Source organism: Bison bison, unplaced genomic scaffold, assembly GCF_000754665.1.
Source record: "Bison bison bison isolate TAMUID 2011002044 unplaced genomic scaffold, Bison_UMD1.0 scf7180017864304, whole genome shotgun sequence".
In the NCBI taxonomy this organism is placed as follows: Eukaryota; Metazoa; Chordata; class Mammalia; order Artiodactyla; family Bovidae; genus Bison; species Bison bison.
The window spans coordinates 10,406,239-10,431,022 of NW_011494876.1; the positions used below are offsets into that span (position 1 = coordinate 10,406,239).

General features: G+C 40.5%; 1 protein-coding gene across 1 annotated transcript in view; it reads left to right on the plus strand.

Moving 5' to 3' along the window:
• ERC2 (ELKS/RAB6-interacting/CAST family member 2) overlaps window positions 1-24,784 on the plus strand; it is an 882,456-nt gene that overhangs the window by 511,414 nt on the left and 346,258 nt on the right. The window contains exon 12 of the mRNA XM_010851669.1: window positions 20,643-20,778. Within this exon, the coding sequence (XP_010849971.1) occupies window positions 20,643-20,778 (136 nt within the window). The remainder of the gene's footprint in view (window positions 1-20,642; window positions 20,779-24,784) is intronic.

A 24,784-nucleotide genomic window follows, 5' to 3' on the forward strand; every position in this document is an offset into this window, starting at 1 on the left:
ATACAAGCAACTCCTACAGCTCAACTCCAGAAAAATAAATGACCCAGTCAAAAAATGGGCCAAAGAACTAAACAGACATTTCTCCAAAGAAGACATACAGATGGCTAACAAACACATGAAAAGATGCTCAACATCACTCACTATCAGAGAAATGCAAATCAAAACCACTATGAGGTACCATTTCATACCAGTCAGAATGGCTGCGATCCAAAAGTCTACAAATAATAAATGCTGGAGAGGGTGTGGAGAAAAGGGAACCCTCTTACACTGTTGGTGGGAATGCAAACTAGTACAGCCACTATGGAGAACAGTGTGGAGATTCCTTAAAAAACTGGAAATAGAACTGCCTTATGATCACTTTCACTTTAGATGGAAAAAATATTCCTAAAAGTTTGGCCATTCTGCCTCGTGGAGCTCCAGAAGCATTGCTGTCCAAATGGAAACTAGAAAGGAGATGAAAAACTAGGTGCTCAGGATCTTCCTACATCCCTCCTAGTAAAGATCCTATGACAACTCTAGTATGGAGGATTGGATCTCTAAAAGAAATAGACGGGATCAGGGAAGGGAAAGCATTAGAGGGAAGGTTGAAGATCCTGTGATCTGCAGGTAGGCTCTGGAGGAGGTCTAAGAGGTCACTGTGTTTCAGGAAACTTCCTGTAGCAGAGAGAAGTCTAGGCTGGCTCTTGGTATTCTCTGATTGTCTTGATTTGAGTAATCATGATCAAGTAGAAGACCTTTCACAGTGGCAATTGAGAGAACAGGAGTGCATTGATTCACTGGAAGGATAGATGGGATGAAATCTGTCCAAACATATACTATGAAGTGGCTGGGAGTGGTCCTAACTTACATAACAGAGCCAAGTCCTGCTCCATAAACTCAGGGGGTCAAGAAATGCCACATATTCATATCTTTATTGCTTTTAAAGCAACTTAAACCCCAGACTTGAGGCACACAACCAATAGGGCAAAAGCAGATTTATGATCAAAATGCCACCTCCAGAAGCCTTCAAACCTCTTGAGGTCTGAACTTTTAACAGTAAAACTGAGATAACCCAGGACTTCAGATAGGTTCCATCTTCATGGTGTGAAGTCCCAGGGCATGGTGTTGAGGGTATGTGGGCCTTCTTTCCAGGAGCTTTGTCCAGAACACAGTATCCTTTAACAGGCGTCACTGAGCAAAGGTGTCTGTTCCTATAAGTAAGCCAGCCTAGATGTATGGAGAATCTAAGCCACTTTTACTGCTGTTATTATTTTCCTAATCATTAAAATTACTATAAGGTGTTTATAGATCCCTTACTGTGTACCAGGCATTCTCCATGCCTTATCTCACTCTTATTTTTCCTTTGAGTGTAGTTTTACTATTCATATGCTATTCTGTGATAAGGAAACAAGTAATTCCCCTGTTGTAGGTCCTTCAGTGAAGAAATGGTTCATCTGCATTTTGAACCCATGCAGTCAGGTGCCAAGTCATTCTGTCCCTCTGTCACTTTGGATTTGTCACTAGATGAAGCTACTGGAGCTAAGCCAGGGCCCTCCTGATTCAGCCTGGATGGCCTGTTGGTACTGCTTTTGTAAAGCAAAAGAAAGGTGTTGTTCTGCTTTCAAGCAGAATCTCCAGGTTGGTTGGGGCTACAGTTTCTTAAGGGGAAAGTGAAGGTCAACCATCTACACCTCCCGGGGAATATGAAGATGCTGAAGTACAGTGGAGGGTGCCTTACCTTAGTACTCAACATGGAGACATTTCAAGAAGCCCTAACTGAGGAAACCTGGGGACCAGCTTAGTGGCAACCAGACCTAACTGCTTTTATCTCAGCTGTCAATCCCCAATGACACTGAAGGTCTTAGACATGAGTGAGTGTGTGCAAGTCATTGAACTGCTCTGAGCAATAATTTCAGTAATTTCCCCTGCCATACGGGGAAGACGAAGACATGGTTCCTGTTCCACGTGTTCTTTAATGCAGTATCAGTATCTTTGTTTTTTAAATTGCATGTTTAAAAATTAGGATGCTTATAATACAGAAGAAAATTTATGTATTTTGTTAGCTATGCCTCTTCTCACTGAACATCCATAGCTTGCAGGTCAAACAAATGAATCTACTAATACTTGCTTAGAATGAATCTAAGGCTAAAAGGTATGTAAGTGAAAAACATTTAAAGAGAAATATTACATAGTAAGTAACAAAAATCAGTGAGATGATACACTAATGACTGAAGCTTGGGAAACTCTGGTTAACATTATTATTTCTCAGATTGTGTACTCAGATTGTGTACCTCAGAGCAATAACTCAGCATTAAGATCTTGGGGGAAAAGGAGTTGCATCAAATAAGTCTAATGAACATCCTCAGTTCAGTTCAGTTCAGTTCAGTCACTCAGTCATGTCCGACTCTTTGCGACCCCATGAATCGCAGTACGCCAGGCCTCCCTGTCTATCACCAACTCCCGGAGTTCACTCAGACTCATGTCCATTGAGTCAGTGATGCCATCCAGCCATCTCATCCTCTGTCATCCCCTTCTCCTCCTGCCCCCAATCCCTCCACTCCTTTTTGGAGATTCACAGTTCAGTTCAGTCGTTCACTCACGTCCAACTCTTTACAGCCCCATGGACTGCAGCATTCGAGGCACTCCTACCCATGACCAACTCCTGGAGCTTGCTCAAACACATGTCCATCGAGTTGGTGATGCAGTCCAACCATCTCACCCTGTGTTGTCCCCTTCTGCTCCCTCTTTCAATCTTTCCCAATGTCAGGGTCTTTCCCAAGGAGTCACTTCTTCGCATCAGGTGGCCAAAGTATTAGAGTTTCAGCTTCAGTGTCAGTCCTTCCAATGAATATCCAGGACTGATTTCCTTTAGGATTAACTGGTTTGAGCTCCTTGCAGTCCAAGGACTCAAGAGTCTTCTCCAACACCATAGTTCAAAAGCATCAATACTTTAGCGCTCAGCTTTCTTTATAGTCCAGCTCTCACATCCATACATGACTACTGGAAAAACTATAGCTTTGACCAGACGGACCTTTATTGGCAAAATAAAGTCTCTGCTTTTTAATATGCTTTCTAGGCTAGTAGAGGTGGTAGAGTTCCAGCTGAGCTATTTCAAATCCTAAAAGATGATGCTGTGAAAGTGCTGCACTCAATATGCCAGCAAATTTGGAAAACTCAGCAGTGGCCACAGGACTGGAAAAGGTCAGTTTTCATTCCAATCCCAAAGAAAGGTGATGCCAAAGAATGTTCAAACTACCGCATAATTGGACTCATCTCACACGCTAGCAAAGTAATGCTCAAATTTCTCCAAGCCAGGCTTCAACAGTACATGAACCATGAACTTCCAGATGTTCAAGCTGGATTTAGAAAAGGCAGAGGAACCAGAGATTAAATTGCCAACACCCACTGGATCATCGAAAAAGCAAGAGACTTCCAGAAAAACATCTATTTCTGCTTTATTGACTATGCCAAAGCCTTTGACTGTGTGGATCACAGCAAACTGGAAAATTCTGAAAGAGATGGGAATACCAGACCACCTTTCCTGCCTACTGAGAAATCTGTATGTAGGTCAAGAAGCAAAAGTTAGAACTGGACATGGAGCAACAGACTGGTTCCAAATTGGGAAAGGAGTACATCAAGGCTGTATATTTTCATCTTGCTTATTTAACTTATGTGCAGAGTACATCATGCGAAATGCCAGGCTGGATGAAGCAAAAGCTGGAATAAAGATTTCTGGGAGAAATATCAATACCCTCAAATATGCAGATGACACCACCCTTACGACAGAAAGCAAAAAGGAATTGAAGAGCCTCTTGATGAAAGTTAAAGACGACTGTGAAAAAAAGCTGACTTGAATCTCAACATTCAGAAAACAAAGATCATGGTATCTGGTCCCATCACTTCATGGCAAATAAATGGGGAAACAATGGAAACATTAAGAAACTTAATTTTTTTGGACTCCCAAATCACTGTAGATGGTGACTGCAGCCATGAAATTAACAGATGCTTGCTTCATGGAAGAAAAGCTATGACCAATGTAGACAACATATTAAAAAGCAGAGACATTACTTTGCCAACAAAGGTCCGTCTAGTCAAAGGTATGTTTTTTTTCAGTAGTCATGCATGGATATGAGAGTTGCGCTATAAAGAGGACTGAGCGCTGAAAGACTGATGCTTTTGAACTGTGATGTTGGAGAAGATTCTCGAGAGTCCTTTGGACTGCAAGGAGATCCAACCAGTCCATCCTAAAGGAAATCAGTCCTGAATATTCATTGAGGACTGATGCTAAAGCTGAAACTCCAATATTTGGCCACCTGATGTGAAGAGCTGACTCATTTCAAAAGACCCTGATGCTGGGAAAGATCGAATGTGGGAGGAGCAGGGGATGACAGAGGATGAGATGGTTGGATGGCATCACTGACGCCATGGACATGATTGAGTAAGCTATGGGAATTGGTGTTGGACAGGGAAGCCTGGCATGCTGCAGTCCATGGGGTCGTAAAGAGTCGGACACGACTGAGCGACTGAACTGAACTGAGGCTAGTCATAGCTTTTCTTCCAAGGAGCAAGCATCTTTACCATCTGCAGTGATTTTGGAGCCCAAGAAAATAAAGTCTGTCACTGTTTCCATTGTTTCCCCATCTGTTTGTCATAAGTAATAGGACTGAATGCCATGATCTTCATTTTTTGAATGTTGATTTTATTTATTTATTTTTTCTTCTCTTATTTTTTTTATTTTTAAACTTTACATAATTGTATTAGTTTTGCCAAATATCAAAATGAATCCATCACAGGTATACATGTGCTCCCCATCCTGAACCCTCCTCCCTCCTCCCTCCCCATACCATCCCTCTGGGTTAAACCAGCTTTTTCACTCTCCTCTCTCACTTTCATCAAGAGGCTCTTCAGTTCTTTCTTCCTGCCATAAAGGTGGTGTCATCTGTGTATCTGAGGTTATTGATATTTTTCCTGCAATCTTGATTCCAGCTTGTGCTTCATCCAGTCCAGCATTTCTCATGATGTACTCTGCATATAAGTTAAATAAGCAGATTGTTAGTATATAGCCTTGATGCACTCCTTTCCCAATTTGGAACCAGTCTGTTGCTCCATTTCCAGTTCTAACTGTTGCTTCTTGATCTGCATACAGATTTCTCAGGAGGCAGGAAAGGTGGTCTGGTATTCCCATCTCTTTCAGAATTTTCCACAGTTTGCTGTGATCCACACAGTCAAAGGCTTTGGCATAGTCAATAAAGCAGAAATAGATGTTTTTCTGGAAGTCTCTTGCTTTTTCGATGATCCAGTGGATGTTGGCAATTTAATCTCTGGTTCCTCTGCCTTTTCTAAATCCAGCTTGAACATCTGGAAGTTCATGATTCATGTATTGTTGAAGCCTGGCTTGGAGAAATTTGAGCATTACTTTGCTAGCGTGTGAGATGAGTCCAATTATGCGGTAGTTTGAACATTCTTTGGCATCACCTTTCTTTGGGATTGGAATGAAAACTGACCTTTTCCAGTCCTGTGGCCACTGCTGAGTTTTCCAAATTTGCTGGCATATTGAGTGCAGCACTTTCACAGCATCATCTTTTAGAATTTGAAATAGTTCAGCTGGAATTCCATCACCTCTACTGGCTTTATTCATAGTGATGCTTCCTAAGGCTCACTTGACTTTGGACTCCAGGATGTCTGGCTCTAGGTGCGTGATCATACCATCGTGGCTATCTGGATCATAAAGATCTTTTTTGTATAGTTTTTCTGTGTATTCTTGCCACTTCTCTTAATATCTTCTGCTTCTGTTAAGTCCATACCATTTCTGTCCTTTATTGTGCCCATCTTTGCATGAAATGTTCCCTTGGTATCTCTAATTTTCTTGAAGAGATCTCTAGTCTTTTCTATTCTGTTGTTTTCCTCTATTTCTTTGCATTGATCACTGAGGAAGTCTTTCTTATGTCTCCTTGCTATTCGTTGGTCCTATGCATTCCGATGGGCATATCTTTCCTTTTCACCTTTGCCTTTTGCTTCTCTTCTTTTCTCAGCTATTTGTAAGGCCTCCTCAGACAACCATTTCACCTTTTTGCATTTCTTTTTCTTTAGTATTGTCTTGATCACTGCCTCCTGTATGAACCTTGTCCATAGTTCTTCAGGCACTCTGTCTATCAAATCTTATTACTTGTATTCACAGTGCACTTTTTTTATAATAGTAAAGGCTCTGAAAAGTCCTGCAGCGTAAGAAGCTAGTTCATACCTATTTATGTCATCAAGGCTTATTGAAGCCTAGCCTTTCTTTTCTTGTTTCCTGTTTCTGTTTTGTTAACAGTTATTAACATCTTCCAGAGTTAGTGCTGCCAGAACACTCTCTGTAAATCTCCGAGTGAAGAAAAACATCACCAAGTAAAACTGAAATAGGTGGCATTACAGTGATGCATTTTGGAAGTGGTTAATTGTGTTGAGGCAGTTGTGTGGGAAGTGGTTTGTTCTGTCTTCTCATACATTTGGAGGGAAGTGGCTTGCACCCTCTTTGATGATAATTCTGCCATTTGGATATCCTTCATTGATTTTCACTTTGTCCACCACTCACCACTGATTCTGTTTTAATCGTTGACATTAGACTAAGAGTTACAAGAGGTTTGAGTTATGAGAAGAGTGGAAAGACCATGCATTTATTTTTCAGAGAGTTATCATGGGGATAAACACTTGGGAAAGTATAAGGATGCATAAATTTCCATAACCACTTATTGGCCATAAGTTAGGCCTTTCAAATGCCTTAGGTTACATTGGTGAAAATGTTTTGGAAGAAGTTTGGGAAATGGAAAAAATAAGTCTGTTGGGTAGATACTGAAGTAAGTAGTCCCCAAGAAATATCTGAAATTGGCAATAAAAAGATTGGGAAACCATTCAAAAGATTAGCACAAACAAAGGTTTGCTATGCTAAATCACTTCAGTCGTGTCCGACTCTGTGTGACCCCATAGACAGCAGCCCACCAGGCTCCGCCGTCCCTGGGATTCTCCAGGCAAGAACACTGGAGTGGGTTGCCATTTCCTTCTCCAATGCATGAAAGAGAAAAGTGAAAGTGAAGTCGCTCAGTTGTGTCTGAGTCTTAGCAACCCCATGGATTGCAACCTACCAGGCTCCTCTGTCCATGGATTTTCCAGGCAAGAGTACTGGAGTCGGGTGCCATTGCCTTCTCCGAAACAAAGGTTTAAAAAGTTAAAAAAAAAAAAAAATTAGCATGCAATTTGAATGTTGGTTAATGTCCAGATATCTGCTGTCCAATATGGTAGTTACTAGCCACATGTAACTATTTACATTTAAATTAACTAAGATTAAATAATCTTGAAAAGTCAATTTTGTAGTTGTAGTAGCTGCACTTTGGCTATTCAGCAGCCACACATGACAAGTGGCTACTGTATTGGACAGAACAGAACAGTTCCATAACTGGAAAAAATTCTGCTGGGTAGCACATAAGGTAGAAAGAATTCTGGTATGGTCCCCATGATCTCTGACCCCTAGTTTTCACACTCTTGAATAACCCCCTCCACTTGAGTGTGGGCAGGACCTGTGACCTATATGTAGCTAAACAATATGGCAAAAGTAATGGATGCCGCTTCTTTGAATAAGTATGTTATATGGCAGAGAGGATGGGATATCACTCCTGTTGTAAGACTCTTCCTTAGCAGATTGGAGAGAGATTCTCCTGCTGGCCTCAGAGAACCACACAGCCATGTGAACTGCCTGCGCAGAGTGCCACATGGCAAGGGACGATGACAGCCATGTAGATGGCAGACAGCCTCCAGCTCCAGCCTGCAGCCAATGAGGAGCTGGGAACCTCATTCTACAGCTGCAAAGAAAGGAATTTTTCCAATAACCTGAATGAGGCTGGAAGTACGGTCTTCTCCATTTAAGCCTACAAATGAGAAATGCAGTCTGGCTAACATCTTGATTTCAGCCTGGTAAAACCAGGAGCACAGGGACCAGCCAGGCTTTGCCTGAACTTCTGACTCACAGAAGCTGTGAGATAATAAATAAGTGTTTGTTTTAGGCTGCTAAATTTGTGGTAATTTGTTAGGCAGCAGGGGAAAACTGATTTGGTGTTAGTCTAAACTATCTTTGGGAAGTTCTGATAAGCCGTGCCTCAGATGGTCCAGATCTTAAAGAGAGTATAACTTACTTATTGAGGCTGGTGCTTTGCCTCCTGTTAGGGAAAAGAAAAAAAAGGATTGTATCTCTCTAAATAGATATATGTATTGAGATATATATCTATATGTATATATAGATATAGATACAGATATATATATATAGATCTAGCCAGAATGACCCATTTACTTTTGTGGCAAAGCTCTCATAATAATGTACAGTAATATAGCATACTAGATGAGACCATGAGCTTAGGCATCATAGAAATGATGGCTCAGATTATGGATCCTCTGCTTATTAACTATATTATATTGGGTCAGTACTTAACCTCTCTAAGCCTCCTTTTCTTTATCTGTAAAAGGATGTTGTTTTTACTGAAATTATATTTTTATAGTGCACAGTACCTGGCACATCTGGTAACAGAGGGCAGTTTTATTATTTAGCGATATTTTAACATTGATTTCTGATAGGAAGTAATATAAACTCTAACACATTATTCCTGTACTCTAGTTTGGAAAATCAGCATAAAAGATTTTTATCTTCTTATGCCTTCACTCTGTTTTATGTCTGGGCTTCTACAGGCCAATTCCAGGTTGAATGCAATAAAAATAGGTCTTGCATACACGAAGTGCCCCTGTGTTCATAGGTTGGCTGTATATTGTCTGGGCAAATCGCCCCCAACCTCTGGCCAGACTGTGGAATGTTGGTTTCCTCAGACATTAGCCCCCTGGGGGTCAATTTTCACAGTTTCCATATGTTTTTATATTACCCCAAACTGTAAATACAACTGACACCCTACCAAATTGGCCCTAATGTTCGTATGTCTAATGGTGGAGTTGGAGGCTTTTATAAAAAACAATGCTCTGTGGAATTGTGGCAATTATACAAACGTTTTGTTTCTAAAGTATTCAGATTCCTTTTTTGTTTTTTAATTTGAAAAGAACTAAATGATGTGCAAGGAGAAAATTGGAGGGAACAAGGCAGGAGTTTTAATCTTAGGTCTGGGTCCTTTCTTGGTTTTTCACCTGTGGCCCCAGAAGTTCTGTCCTGTGGTCTGTTACCTGTTATCTGCGGTTGTCCTTGGTCCTTTGTGTTTCTCTTACTTTCCATTTTTGTTGAACTTCTACTTTCGTCTTTGCTTATTTTATCATCTCCCAACTCTTAATCTCGATTTAAGTCTGTTTGTATGGGAGGAAGAGCCAAGCTCATTATGAGGCAGTGAAGTCCCAGGATATGAAATACACTAAACATTTCTACTTGTGGAGGTAGACTCATGCATAAAAGCTAATCATTTGTTCCAAAATGGTCACATTGAGGTTAACGGGTCCAGAGACCGGAAATTAATGGGAAATTGCATGGTGTCCTTGTTGGTTTTTTGTTCAGCTTCCTAGCTGGGTCTTTATTTCAGTAACTATCACTGCCCCCATGAAGTCTAAAGCTGTTAAGCTCCCACCTTCCATTCCAGAGCTCCCCTGGCTGAAAGCTAATATTCTTGGGTAATTACCTCATATGTATCTAGTTCTCTAACAGTCAACCAAGTTGCTTCCCGGCATCCTGTGAAGTTTGGAGTGGTGTGCCTTAAAGTAGCTGAACTATGGAACAGCGATTGTATCCTGAGCATGTCTGTTTCTCCTCCCTAGAGTTTAATGGGGCTGCTTGAGAGAAGAGAAAGTGAGACAGTGGTGTGAAGGAGTTCTGCGACATTCTGCACAGCTGGTTGGCACGGCACAGATAGTAAGGGGCTGGGGGTAGCCTCTGGGCCAGAATGATTCAGAATTCTGCCTCTGCTGCCCAGTTATTCTGTAACTTTCAGCTGTAAGAATAATCAAAGGACTTTTGATTAATAGGGTTGTGAGGATTAAGTGAGCTAGTGTATGTAAAGTGCCTAGAGCACATCATGGGCTGTGAGGATTTGCTGCTGTGATTGTCATTACCTGGCTTCAGCAACCTGTGGCTCATGGGCCAAATTCAGCCCTGCCACCTGTTCTTATAAATAAAGTTTTATTCATGTACAGTCACACCCATTTGGGTACATGTTATCTGTGACTGATTTCATGCTACAATGACAAAATTGTGACACAGTTGAATACTGTTTACAAAGGTTGCATAGCCCCCAAAGCATAAGTTATTGACTATATATATAGCCTTTTATGGAAAAAAGTTTGCTGATCCCTATTTTTAGTCTTTAGAAAGCTTTTCTAAGCAACATAAATGAGAACAAGCCATCAGCCTGCTGTGAACTGTGTAGTTGTTTTTTTTTTTTTTTTTGAAGTATCTATTGAATATAAATTAAGAAAGAGAAACAAGGCTTATTTATTTTGGACTCAAGCTTTTAGACTTTCAGTTTAACTTCAAGAATGACTATAGGAATGAGAACTCTAGGTTGTCACTGTGTTTTTACCAGGTAATGCTCTGTTACATCCATTGGTCCACTTTTATTTTATTTCTTTTTTACTTTATCCGAGTTTCATTTCATTGACAATAAACTGATATTCATTATATGAGATTGAATTCTTCTTTGTAGAAGAATTCTCATTCTCAGAACTGCACGACCAGCCCATGCCCTCTGGGTCACCATACCTACCTGGGAGACCAAGTGATAAGAAATTTATTTAGTAGCAAGAGCCGATAGAAAGAGCCAAGCTTCTTAGGTAATCATGTGACCCTTACAATGGTATTGTTTAGTCTGCTTGATGAAAGAGTGCCTTATTAATAGATGCCCATGGATTGAACATTGACTTCTGAAGCAGGTGAGAAAAAGGCCTTGCCTTTTCTGTTTGAGTTTCCTCTGATGACAGTCCTACCGAGTACATCTAGAGGAGGGCAAGGAGGTATCAATGAGGGTTGCCTCTCTCTGCTCTCTATCCCTGGGGTCTTCTCTAACAGGCCCCCGTCATCTCTTGTCTTGAGCTTAGGCTGTCAGTCATTGGGCTCCATTCATACTTAAGGTAGTGCTCCTTTGATACTTTGGGTGAGGAGATTCTGCAGGGCTAGAATAAAGGAGAACAGTTGAAAGAAGTCATCCCTTTGAAATCTCTCCTACATGAAATATCTATAGAAAAACAAACCCTTCTCTTGCTAATTGTGACCATTTTCTGCTCTGTAACCTTTTCTCTAGGTTTTCTTGGCTCTTGTTGGCAAACGAGGTGAGGGAAATAGATACACACTTTAGAAGAGTGTTATTTGGGTCAGAGGGTTCAGGCTAGCATTTATAAATTATCCACTGTGTTCAAGGGACTGTTGTAGGAACATTAGGCTTATGAAATCATTTAATGCCTCCCACCCACCATGAGATAACTTGCCCAGAGTCACGCACTTTCTAAGTGTCGCCTCTGAGATGAGAATACAACCAATCTGGCAGCTAAGTCACTGGTCTTGGGCATCTTACTATCTTGTTTCTTGACCTGCTTTGTCTCAAATGATTCACCCATTTCTTTAGACTGAATGAGGAATAGACATATAAAATCTTCTCCTCCAAGGAGAATTTTGCTGGTGGAGTCAGATACTCTAAGGTGAAAAGTTAGGACTCTCATTGTCTCTGGGAAGCTCCACTTCTCAAGTTTTCAAATCTGAACACCTGCTTGCCTTTAACCCTTCTTTCTTTAGGAATATTATCACGTTCATGGTATACCTGACTGTCCTGCTACTGCTACTGCTGCTAAGTCGCTTCAATTGTGTCCAACTCTGTGCGACCCCATAGACGGCAGCCCACCAGGCTCCCCCGTCCCTGGGATTCTCCAGGCAAGAACACTGGAGTGGGTTGCCATTTCCTTCTCCAATGCATGAAAGTGAAAAGGGAAAATGAAGTCGCTCAGTTGTGTCCGACTCTTAACGACCCCATGGACTGCAGCCTTCCAGGCTCCTCCGCCCATGGGATTTTCCAGGGAAGAGTACTGGAGTGGGGTGCCATTGCCTTCTCCGCCTGACTGTCCTAGTACATGATAAATGTTGTCAGTCTAAGTTATGTTGGCATCATGTGCTTTAACTGAGGTGGCCTAATCTCTGGATCTTCATGCAACCCCAGACACCACAGGAGAGGTGGGAACAGAGAAGAGTGAGATGGGAGGCTATTCACCGCCAGGGAATGAAGGGAGAAAGGACTACAGGTAAGGAAGGGAGGGAGAATCTACTGAGGAGGGAAGCCAAGAAGGGAGCATGAGGAGATAGTGGGCATCCTGCTGGAGGGTTTTGGTAAGGACCTAGGCAGTCATCGATGCTCCTGGCCCAACTGGTAGGCTGCTCTTGAGTGGAGGCTGCAGAATGCAAAGTTCAAGAGGTCTGGCTTATTCTGGAACTAAGTCCTAAAACCTTGATCCTACTTGTTGCCTTCTGTCGGGAGGAGAGTAAGATTCAAGTAGCCATAGCTGGCCAGATACTTTTTTTTTAAGGAAGGAATATCATGCTCATGATATTCAGCACATTTGTGCATGCTCTAAAAATATCTTTAGAGTATTTATGACAGCTTTCTAAAATTTATAGCTATGCTGAAGTACTGAATGGTATTTACAAGCTTTTTTAAAAAATGAAATCATCTCAGAAAAGGTAAAAACTTTCATTATGGCAAATTCAGCATGCAGTACTCATCGTCAGTTTCCATTGTGTGTGTGTGTGTGGCCCATCTACTTGTGCAATCACTTCAGGATCCCAGCTCACTTACCCAGGCTTGTCGTGACCTTCCTGCGACTCTTCTATTAGGGTAAGGTTCCAGGAATGTAACTTATCTTATTATTAAGGAAATCACAAGTAGAAACTAAATGTATGACAAAAGGGGTATAATATTACATTCCAAAGTCCATTGTCTGAAGTATCTGGAATACCTGCTATTCTGGTGAGGGAGCAAGACACTAAATATGTGTTCACAGTATTGCACAGGACACCATTACATTCGTATTGTAAACTAAGTGTGAGAGAGAGGGAACATCCTGTAGTCTGTCTAAGCATTTTGCGTATGCAAATTCATCAACTCTTCACAATAACTCTGAAAGTGAAAGTGAAGTTGCTCAGTCGTGTCTGACTCTTTGCGACCCCATGGACTGCAGCCTACCAGGCTCCTCTGTCCATGGGATTTTCCAGGCAATAGTCCTGAAGTGGATTGCCATTTCCTTCTCCAGGGGATCTTCCCAACCCAGGGATAGAACCCGGGTCTCCTGCATTGTAGACAGATGCTTTACCGTCTGAGCCACCAGGGAAGTCCAGTGGTCTATAAAAGTGAACCATAAATACAGAGAGCACACTACCCCATGAGTAACCTACATTAACCAATAATGATGAACCAAACAAACGCTCCAAATAAAAAATAATAATAAAAAGCTACTTGTACAACACTGCTCTGAGTTGCACACAATTATTCCCATTTCATGTGTGAAGTACAGAGAGGTTAAGAAATTTGCCAATGGCCACATAGCTATAAACTACTAGACTTCCAATGGAAACCCAGGCAGTCTGGCTCCAGAGTTTATAGTACTAGTCCTTGCACTGCAGCTGCTCCTGGAAGATTCATAGAACTCAGAAAGTATCTTCCATTGTGGTTGTACCATTTTACACTTCAAGTTAAACCTGCATCTAGTTACTTATCCAAGAGAAAGGGAAACATATGACCATGGAGGGGTGGGGGGGGGGACTTGTATAGTAATGTTCATTGCAATCTTATTCTTTAGAAAAAAAAAATCAGAAAGAACCCAAATATCCACTTAACAAGGGAATAGCTAAATAAAATGTGGTATACTCATAGTAATGGAATAGTATTCAGCAATAAAATGGAACTTACATACAACATTTTGAGTGATATCAAAAATCCTAAACTGAGTCAGAGAAGTCAGACACAAAAGAGCATATACCATATGATTCTTTGAAGTTCGACAATAGACAAATACATGTAGATAGAAGTTAGAGTAGAGATTACTTTGTCACAGAGGGAAGGAAGGAACATGAGGCTAGGGGATGGCAAGGTTCTGGTCAAAAATCATTGACTTGTGCACTTAGTATCTGTGCCCATCCTTGTCTGTATTTATACCTCACTTAAACACCTGCACACAAATACAGTAGGATGGGAAAGCTCCCGCTTCTTCAATCTCACTATCTTCTTCAGTGATAATTGTTGTTTACAGATAACTCCACAGATAACTGTGGAGTTTCCAGGAGTATATATACAGGCTATTTCCATATGAGTGCATGTATACATCCCAATAGGCTTTTATATTTTAACATAAGTAGGATCAGACTATATGTATTATTCTGCAACCTGCTTTCTTTTTTTGGTTAACAATATCATGGCATCCGGTCCCATCACTTCATGGGAAATAGATGGGGAAACAGTGGAAACAGTGTCAGACTTTATTTTTCTGGGCTCCAGAATCACTGCAGATGGTGACTGCAGCCATGAAATTAAAAGACGCTTACTCCTTGGAAGGAAAGTTATGACCAACCTAGATAGCATATTCAAAAGTAGAGACATTACTTTGCCAACAAGGTTCGTCTAGTCAAGGCTATGGTTTTTCCTGTGATCATGTATGGATGTGAGAGTTGGACCGTGAAGAAGGCTGAGCATCGAAGAATTGATTCTTTTGAACTGTGGTGTTGGAGAAGACTCTTGAGAGTCCCTTGGACTGCAAGGAGATCCAACCAGTCCATTCTGAAGGAGATCAGCCCTGGGATTTCTTTGGAAGGAATGATGCTAAAGCTGAAACTCCAGTACTTTGGCCAGCTCATGCGAAGAGTTGACTCATTGGAAAAGACTCTGATGCTGGGAGGGATTGGGGGCAAGAGGACAAGGGGATGAGATGGCTGGATGGCATCACTGACTCGATGGACATGAGTCAGAGTGAACTCCGGGAGTTGGTGATGGACAGGGAGGCCTGGCGTGCTGCAATTCATGGGGTCTCAAAGAGTCGGACACGACTGAGCGACTGATCTGATCTGATGTCTTGAAAATTTCTTCCATGTCCACACTTCAGTTTTGCCTGAATGTCTTTAGCTAGCTTAGGATTCTATAATATGAATGTACTTGATTTCTTCAGCTAGTTTCCTTCTGATGGACAGTTCAGTTCAGTCACTCAGTCGTGCCAGACTCTTTGCAACCACGTGGACTGTAGCACGCCAGGCCTCCCTGTCCATCACTAACTCCTGGAGTTCACCCAAACTCGTGTCCCTTGAGTTGATGATGCCATCCAACCATCTCATACTCTGTCGTCCCCTTCTCCTCATGCCTTCAATCTTTCCCAGCATCAGGGTCTTTTCCAATGAATCAGTTCTTCGCATCAGGTGGCCAAAGTATTGAAGTTTCAGCTTCAGCATCAGTCCTTCCAGTGAACACCCAGGACTGATCTCCTTTAGGATGGACTGATTGGATCTCCTTGCAGTGCAAGGGACTCTCAAGAGTCTTCTCCATCACCACACAGTTCAAAAGCATCTGATGGACAGTTAGGCATTTATCAAATTTTCATTTTTACAAAACTACAAAAATTGTTGTACACGTGTATCTGTGCACACATGCAAGCATTTTTGTAGGCCACTTGCCTAGAAATGGGTTTGCTGGGGCAAAAGGTATGTACACTTCAGTGTATACTTACAAATTGGTTTCTAAAAATGCTTTTTAAATGACTCTTGTGACATATGACAGAGCTGGATTCCTGAATCCTCTCCAACAATGAATGTTATCAATTTAAAGATTTTGAGAGCAGGTAGATTAAAAAATGACAGACATTGTTTCTGCAGAGATTTTAAAAGAAGGAAGCTTTCTTTTAGTTTATATGCAAAAATACACATGCTCTTAGAAGAACATATGCTTCTCCTGGCCTATATTCTAGGCTATGTCATAATAGAGAACAGTTTCCTTTCCTTTGGGAAGAATGAAAAAGAAGAGAGATGCTAAGCCCTGAAAGTCTGATAAGTGGGAAAAAATTTGGTGTTAAAGGTAGGAGAACTAAAAATCCTAAAAGTTTAAATAAATGAGATCTCACACCTGGTGAAAGTAATATTTACTTTGAGTGTCTGAGAAGGTGTAAGGTTTTTGAAAGTATTTCACATGGTTTCTAAATTCAAACATTATTATTGTATCAATTAGATATATATTAACATAGAGAAGTGACAATGACATCAATGCAAGCATTCATTCAATCAAATGAGTATTTTTGAAAGTATGATGCTCTCTCAACAGCAAGTTAGAGAATACTTTTATTTTAATTTGATGGACTATTTTAGTGAGAATAGCAGGATTCTGTCCTCTCTGACTTTCATTCCTTTTTTAAAAAATGTATTTTATTTGAGATAGAGTTAGTTCACAATGTTATATTAATTTCTGCTGTATAGCAAAGTTATTCAGTTATACATATACACACACACACACACACACACACATATATTCCTTTTATGTTTTCTTTTCCATTATGGTTTATCATGGGATATTGCATATAGTTCCCTGTGCTATAAAAAGGACCTTGTTGTTTATCAATTCTCTATATAATAGTTGGCATCCGCTAATCCCAAACTGCCAGTCCACCCCTCCCCACCTCCCTCGTGGCAGCCATAAGTCTGTTCCTTATGTCTGCGAGTCTGTTTCTGTTTGATAGATCAGTTCATTCGTGTCATATTTTAGATTCCACGTTTAAGTGATATTATAGGGTATAACAAATGTCTTTCTCTGTCTGACTGGCTATACTTAGTATGATAATCTCTAGGTTCACCCCTGTTGATGCAGATTACATTGTTCTATTCTTGTTTATGGCTGAGTAGTGTTCTGTTGTGTATGTGTTTGTGGACATGTGTGGTGTGTGTGTGTGTATATATATAGACTTTTAGATTTTTAGGTTGCTTCCAGGTCTTGGCTATTGTAAATGGGCAGTGAACTTTAGGGTGCATGTGTCTCTTCAAATTATAGTTTTCTCCAGATATACACCCAGGAGTGAGATTGGAGGATCAATGGCAACTCTAATTTTAGTTTTCCGAGGAACCTTCATAACGTTTTCCATAGTGACTGTACCAATTTCCATTCCTACTATCAGAGTAAGAGGATTCCCTTTTCACCACATACTCTCCAGCCTTTGTTATTTGTAGACATTTTAATGATGACCACTCTGACTGGTATAAGGTTTGGTTTGGTTTGCATTTTTAACATCTTCTCTTATGCCTATTGGCCTTCTATCTATATGCTATCTTTGGAGAAATGTCAGACATTCATTCTTAATATGGTAGCCATTGTTGATCTTGAGACCTATTGGAATTTTTAAAGTGCTGACTTTTTAATTTTTAAAATTGATGTGACTTGCTTTATTAAACTGGTCAATTTAAGGTGAACACAGAAAGCTGACCCTATTACTGTACTCTCCCACTAACCTCTATTCACCACTGGATCCAATAACTGCTTTTTTGAAGAAACATTGTGTCTTGAATGTATTTTAATGATGTTTCCTTGCAGAAAAATTTCACTCCAAAAAAACCACATTTTTTTCTAGAACATGGAGTAGGTCAGTTTCTGGCAGGGCCTTGGCATGCCACGGTGCCTAGTGGGTGGGAGTTTGGAAAGTGGGTGTCATTGACACTGTCCTCTGAGGCAGTACTGCCCGAGGGCTTTGTCATCTGCACCCCCAGGGACTCTACCTTCTCAAATTTAGAGACAGTTGAGATCTGTACTGAGTTTAGCCTGATTTATGCACTGTGAATTTACTCTTGCAGGTGGTAAAAGGACTGATAAGTCACTTCCAAATCTATATTCTTGGAAATGTCAAATTTATTGGTAGTAAAAATCACTATGATAATTCATTCCAGTGAGCTTCTGTGGGTACATTTACTCTTCTTCAAGGGATCTCAAATTTTTTAATTTCATGACTTCTCTACCTGCCTCCCTCTCTCTCCTCCTACCCTGAAAATGGCTGTTTCTGACCTGTGCTTCATGAACTTATGGCTTCCCTAAGGGGCACCTGGAAGAGAGAGTGTCTAGTAGATGAGGTGCTGATTACCTGTTCCCACCCCACCCCACTCGTTATCTCAATCCTACCTCTGGCAGAGCAATTTTTCCTTCCACTTTTAACTTTCAAGGAAACTTTCAGTCTAAGAAAGACTTCTACCCATAGAAATACATTTGAAAATCATAGCACTCCTGTCAAGGAGTTTGCATACTGTATATGTATCTCTTGATGTTCACGTGTACAGAGACAGGATGGTCATTTTTATCACCTTACTCTGCACTGATCTATTAGGCCCAAATCCTAAGCAGTGCCATTCAAAACCCAACCTTTCTAATCACTGGAGTCCTAAGTAAGTCAGTATTTGAAGGAATGCTTGGAGAATTTGATGATCGGCCTCCATCACAGAGTCCAAACTTTAGTTTCTCTTTTTTCCTAGCTACTCATTCTTAATTTAGGAAAGCTTTCAGGGATTTGTGGATTTTGAAATTTTTTTTTCTTTTTGGATTGAAAAAACCACTGCAGTATCCCAGGAGATAAGGTCTAATATGTTCAAACTGCTTCAAGAACTATGTAGGAATTTTTTAACAGTGCAAATGATGTTTGTAATAATAATCTATTGTGTTTAACCCTGGTACTTGCAGGGGAAATATTTAGCAATTAGTTCTATATAAGTGTGGAATTTAAAGTAATAAAAAGAAGTATTTGGTTATAAAGATGTTCTCTAATTGAACAGTCTCACTAGTGTTATGGACCTCTCCATCGCATTCTGTTACTGATCTTACTTACTATGCAACAAGAAAATGTGCTTCCCCTGGCTTAGTGTGAACTTTAGAACCTCTATATTCTTGTTCAATTAGGAAGCAACCTAATAACACCTACATAGTAACCAAAAGACAGTCTTCTAAAAGTAGATTAGTGTGTACACTTAGTTCATAGCTTCATAGGTATATAATACTATATCACTAAAACTGAGAAATATCAGTGATTATCCAGTCCAAATAATGAGTAACAGGATGGTTATTCCACCTCACCTTTTATCCCCTTAATAGGTGCCACCAGGAGTATTTAAATCACTGCTTCAGTTGGTTCTGTAAATATTTGTAAAGAGCCAAAGTGTTCAGAATATTTTTATTAGCAAGATTTCTAATAGATTTCTCAGCTTAATAAACAATTCTCTTGAACTTTATTTTCTTGGCATTGGAGGGTGTAGGGGAGTATATAATTTCATAAGGACTAGAAATAAGGGTTTCTTTTTTAGTTTGCTACCACCTGGTTATTGTTTCATCTGGACATGTTTGCTGTTTATCATCTAATTCTCATCTCATCCATAAGTTTGCAAGAGCAGTGGTACTCAATACCCTTCTGTTGGGAGTCAGGGCTCAGTAACAGTGGCTGACTCAGCAGTGCTGGGAAGAGGTCACAGAAGGATTACTGGGGACCCCCAGGTGACTCTGCTCCAGGGCTCTCCTCTTCTGGAATCACTGCTCCTGAGTGCTCTGTACTGCCCTCCTGTCTCCTCATGTGTTGGATTAGATTTATGGGAGCTGCTGTCGACATGGTTGCCTAAATCTGTGGAATGTTTTGCTAAACGCTGCTGGTGAAATAGTCCACATGAAGTCTGTAACTCCCTCCAACATACACACCTTTTTTTTTTTTAAGAAAACTGTCTTCTATCCTTAGTCTTTTATTCACTTGATTGCTTTATGATTTTTCACTTTGAAATCCTATAGATTCATTAAGAACTTTTATTCCAACCACTCAGGCTTTATTTAACATGGTGATTAGCCAAAGTGTTACTCTGCTTGAGCTACGTGATGACAGTGTATTTGATTGGAGCCTTGTAATTATTATTTTAAAATCAAAGTAATAGATTATGATTTCAAAATAGGAACATGATCCAAAAGAATAATAGTAATTAGAACAGCAACCACTTAGAAGAAGGTAAATGCCCCCATCACAGACCACAGGGCCCTCTGTGTGGCCTGAGTCCCACCTACCTTTGCAGTTCCATTTCCTATCTCACTTCTTTCCCAACCCTGTACCTTCCTACACCCTGTCCCCCCACCTTGCCTGGACTAGCTTCACTGTACCCTTCCAGTTGATTGAAGTAACTGGGTTGTTTCCTGCCTTGGGAATAACACCTGCTGTTCTTTCTACCTAAGGGGCTCCTCCACTAGTGTCTCCTGGGTGGGATCCTTTGAGTCTCACCCATAGTCTTGTTTCCTTAGGAGGTTTCCCTGACCACAGTGACTGAAGTCATTCCCCCACCATACTGCTTGTCCACATATAATCACATCATCATCTCTCATAGCACGCTATTTATTTCCTTCAACATATGGAAACCCAAGTTGTGTGTTCTTGGTACTTGTCTGTCTCCCCCCAGGACTTCTAGCTCCATGAGGAGGGTGAAGACTATACCTGTCCCATTCACCACAGCAGCCTCACTGCCATTCTGGCACCTGGTGTTAAGTGGGTGCTCCAGAAATATTTGTGGTTGAATGAATGGAATGTTTTGACGTCCTAAATTTTCCTGAACACATATCAAAATATTCTATACTGGGCACTTCTATTACGATAACACATTATCTTCCAATGGCTGAATTTAACCAAGCTGTGCTGACTTTTCTCAGGCATATGAAGGATCAGAACAAGAAGGTGGCCAACCTGAAGCACAATCAACAGTTGGAAAAAAAGAAGAATGCCCAGTTACTGGAAGAAGTCCGCAGGCGAGAGGATAGCATGGCTGACAACTCTCAGCATTTGCAGGTGAGTCTAGCCTTCTCCTCTTAACCCTTAAATAATTGGAGATCAATTCCCTCCAAAATATACTCCTTGCTGTGGGAAAGCATGCATGGAAATGGTGGACGTACCTTTGCTCTAAGTCCCGCACTAACCATGTACTCCCAGGGAACCCAGTGGGTCTTTCTGAGTACGGAGCAAAATAGTGCCCAAGAAAGGCAGGTTATGGTGGAACTTGCTCAATCTGCACACAGTCTCTTGGTTCCTGTGCGTCACCTTAAAAGGTAAGGGCTGCGGTTATAGAGTTGGCAAGAAGCTTGAAACAGAAACGTCTTCCTTTTAGAATTATATTGAACTTGTTTTGGTGTCAGGAGTGAAATGTATGGGTGTTATCACAGAAGGTATTTGGAAGAGGATGCATCAAACTGATTTCAGACATTTTACAGAACTGGTTTTGTTTTGTTCAAAACTCCAAGGCTCTGATCATTATTCTGTCTTTTCTGTGGAATATAGTTATCTCTGAATGGATGGCCCTATCTCAGAAACCAACTGGCCGACTGAAAACACCAATTTTTCCTCATTAGCCATCCCTATTTTTGGCGAAAGAGCTCTCCCCATGTGCTCAATAAAACATTCAAGCTAAAACAGGGCATTTGCTTTGAAGTTCCTTTATTTATTCCAGTGTGCCTTTAAACAGAGCAGTTCAAGTTCGAGTTGGCCGGAGTTCATGTTAGATTCTGCTTATTAATTAGTGTCTTTCTCTAGTTATATATTAGGTTTCCTCCTTGGAGATTGAAGAAGTTAGATAATTTCAGAATGTACTCATAATTCTCTTTTTTAATTGACCGAAAGAGAAATAAGTAATTATTCCAGAGTAGGAAATACAAGGAAATGTCTTGCATAGAACATGTCACAAGGTGGTTACATAGTCAATATTAGTTTCTTTTTTCTCTGTATTCTGGAGGTGCCCTGATGATGTCAATCAAACTCCTTTACATTGATGCCTGATTTGAGTATCATGATGGTAGCATCAAGTCCTTTGTTCCCTCCTGGGATCATCTTTGGATGGACTAGTAGTTTATTTCAATCCATGGCTTCCTCAGTGTTTTTGAGAAATCAGTCTCGGGGTTTTTTGAGAAATCAGTCTCCCATGAATCATATGAGATGTTATATTAGAACCTACAAATTGAGATCATAACTAAAAGTTGCAGAACTATATTGCCTTGTCAGACGTGTATTCTTATTCATGCCTTAGAGTAATGTTGGTGATTTTATATATGGTAATACTAGAGTCTCAGAAAAGGTATGAAGTAGCATCCTAGTAAGTGGTAGACATGGAACTGACTTCAAGTTTTCCTGCCTTCAAGAAACAAATGGAGAGGAACAATAGCAGTAGTGGATCCCATTTATTAACTTTTCAGTATGCTGTGTATTGTGCTGTCTTTGGTTCTGTCAGCTGGGTTTGTTGGGACTCTTATTTCCAAGTCATAGGAACACAACAAGTTGAACTAAGAAGAAAAAAGGGACTCTGTTGGCTCAGTAAACTGAAAATTCCAGGAATAGACCCCAGATCTTATAACATGAAGGTATTCACACAATAGCATCAGGAATCTGTCTTCGTTCTACTCACAGGCGTGCTCTACTCTTGGTTGCCTTGATTCTCAGGAAGGCTGTTCCGCAGTGATGCCAACTATGGCTACCAGCATTCAGTCTACATTGTACAAGTGCAGTCACCCCAGGGGGAGGAGAAAGGTTCTTTCTGAGGAGTTCTGGCAGGAATCCGAAGGCAGATAGAATGAATAAATTGGCCAGGCCATGATCAACTTATATGGTTACCTGGAGTCTAGAGAAAAAGGGTTAACCTCACCCAAGTCACATGGTCTGAGACTGAGGACAAGATATCCCTCACACAAAAGAGGGTTCTGCTCAGAAGGGATGCTGGGCAGATAAAATCACAGAGATCCATTATAACCATAGTATGGGGTAGATTAACTGTTATCCCATTTGATATATGAGAAGGAGGAGGAGGCCCCAAATTATTCAGCTAATAAGTGGCAGAGTTGGGACACAAATCCAGATCTGACTGTCTTCAAGTAGTGAGAGTTCTAATTAAGAAAGGAAGGCAAAAAACAAAAAACAAAAAAAAACAACCTGTGGAGTGGCAGAGAGACTTCATGGAACAGTGGGATTGGAGCTAAGTTTGACATGGAAGGGATGGAGCAGTAGGGCAGGCTCACCAAGCAGGAGAGCTATCAGAGAATGTACAGAGGTGCATAGCACAAAACATAACAAACCAGTTGGTCATGGTGACACAGAGATTAAGTGTTGTTATTATCTTCCTTAACTGACTCTGGAGCTAGAATGCCTAGGTTTCAAGCTTCCAAATTTACCAGCTGAATGTTCTTAGCAGGTTATTTCCCTGAGCCTCAGTTTTTCATCTGTAAAATGGGTATGATCATTGCACCTACTCCAGAGTTACTGTGAGGACTAAAGAGTCAGTGCACGTAAAGAATTTAGAACTGTGCTTGGCATAAGATGTGCTCAAAGTAAGTGTTAGTGATTGACTGTTTTTATATTGGGTTGGTCAGAAAGTTCATTCAAGTTTTTCCATAAGAGGTTATGAAACATTAGAAGCATTTTTTAGAATATGTATTATATGTGTGGGTATTTGTGCAGTTCTGCTGATATGTGTTGAGCATCAAAGTTTCTGTTTTTTTCTATATATATAGTAATTTTTTTCTTTTCTAAGCACATGTCTAGTTATGGAAATTAATGTCTTGTTTTGGCCCATGAACTTTTGTATAGCAATATTTTCATAAGGGCCTTGATAACTACCTCATAGGCATATTCATAAAAGATAGCATGGTCTGGAATTGCTTAGTTGCATTCCTGACCACCCCAAATAAAGGAGAGCATTTGAAATGCAATAAAAAGTAATCACGATTAATTTTGATGAAAATGTCTCTGGTTAAGGTTAATAGAGAGTGAAACTCCCACTTTCCTGGATTGTGAAGCAGATGTACTCAGATGCAGTAATTACTGCCTTCTGAAGACAGAACTTTTCTTTCTGGGGGCACTTGATTTTTTAGTTTTACTGTTGTTTTAGGTACTTCCTGTTTATAAGTTAGCCTGCTAATCCCTTAAAGTTTCAGTCAGTTGATATCTGGTTTCGAAGGCTGGTTGGTTGATTGGTTGGTAGATGTAAGTTTGGCACCTACTAAATTTGACTGTGGCTCAGATCATGAACTCCTTATTGCCAAATTTAAACTTAAATTGAAGAAAGTAGGGAAAGCCACTAGACTGACCATTCAGGTATGACCTAAATCAAATTCCTTATGATTATACACTGGAAGTGAGAAATAGATTTAAGGGACTAGATCTGATAGATAGAGTGCCTGATGAACTATGGTTGGAGGTTTGTGACATTGTACAGGAGACAGGGATCAAGACCATCCCCATGGAAAAGAAATGCAAAAAAGCAAAATGGCTGTCTGCAGAGGCCTTACAAATAGCTGTGAAAAGAAGAGAAGTGAAAAGCAAAGGAGAAAAGGAAAGATATAAGCATCTGAATGCAGAGTTCCAGAGAATAACAAGGAGAGATAAGAAAACCTTCCTCAGTGATCAAAGCAAAGAAATAGAGGAAAACAGCAGAATGGGAAAGACTAGAGATCTCTTCAAGAAAATTAGAGATACCAAGGGAACATTTCTTGCAAAGATGGGCTCAATAAAGGACAGAAATGGTATGGACCTAACAGAAGCAGAAGATATTAAGAAGAGGTAGCAAGATATGCAGAAGAACTGTACAAAAAAGATCTTCATGACCCAGATAATCACGATGGTGTGATCACTGACCTAGAGCCAGACATCCTGGAATGTGAAGTCAAGTGGGCCTTAGAAAGCATCACTACGAACAAAGCTAGTGGAGGTGATGGAATTCCAGTTGAGCTATTTCAAATCCTGAAAGATGATGCTGTGAAAGTGCTGCACTCAATATGCCAGCAAATTTGGACAACTCAGCAGTGGCCACAGGACT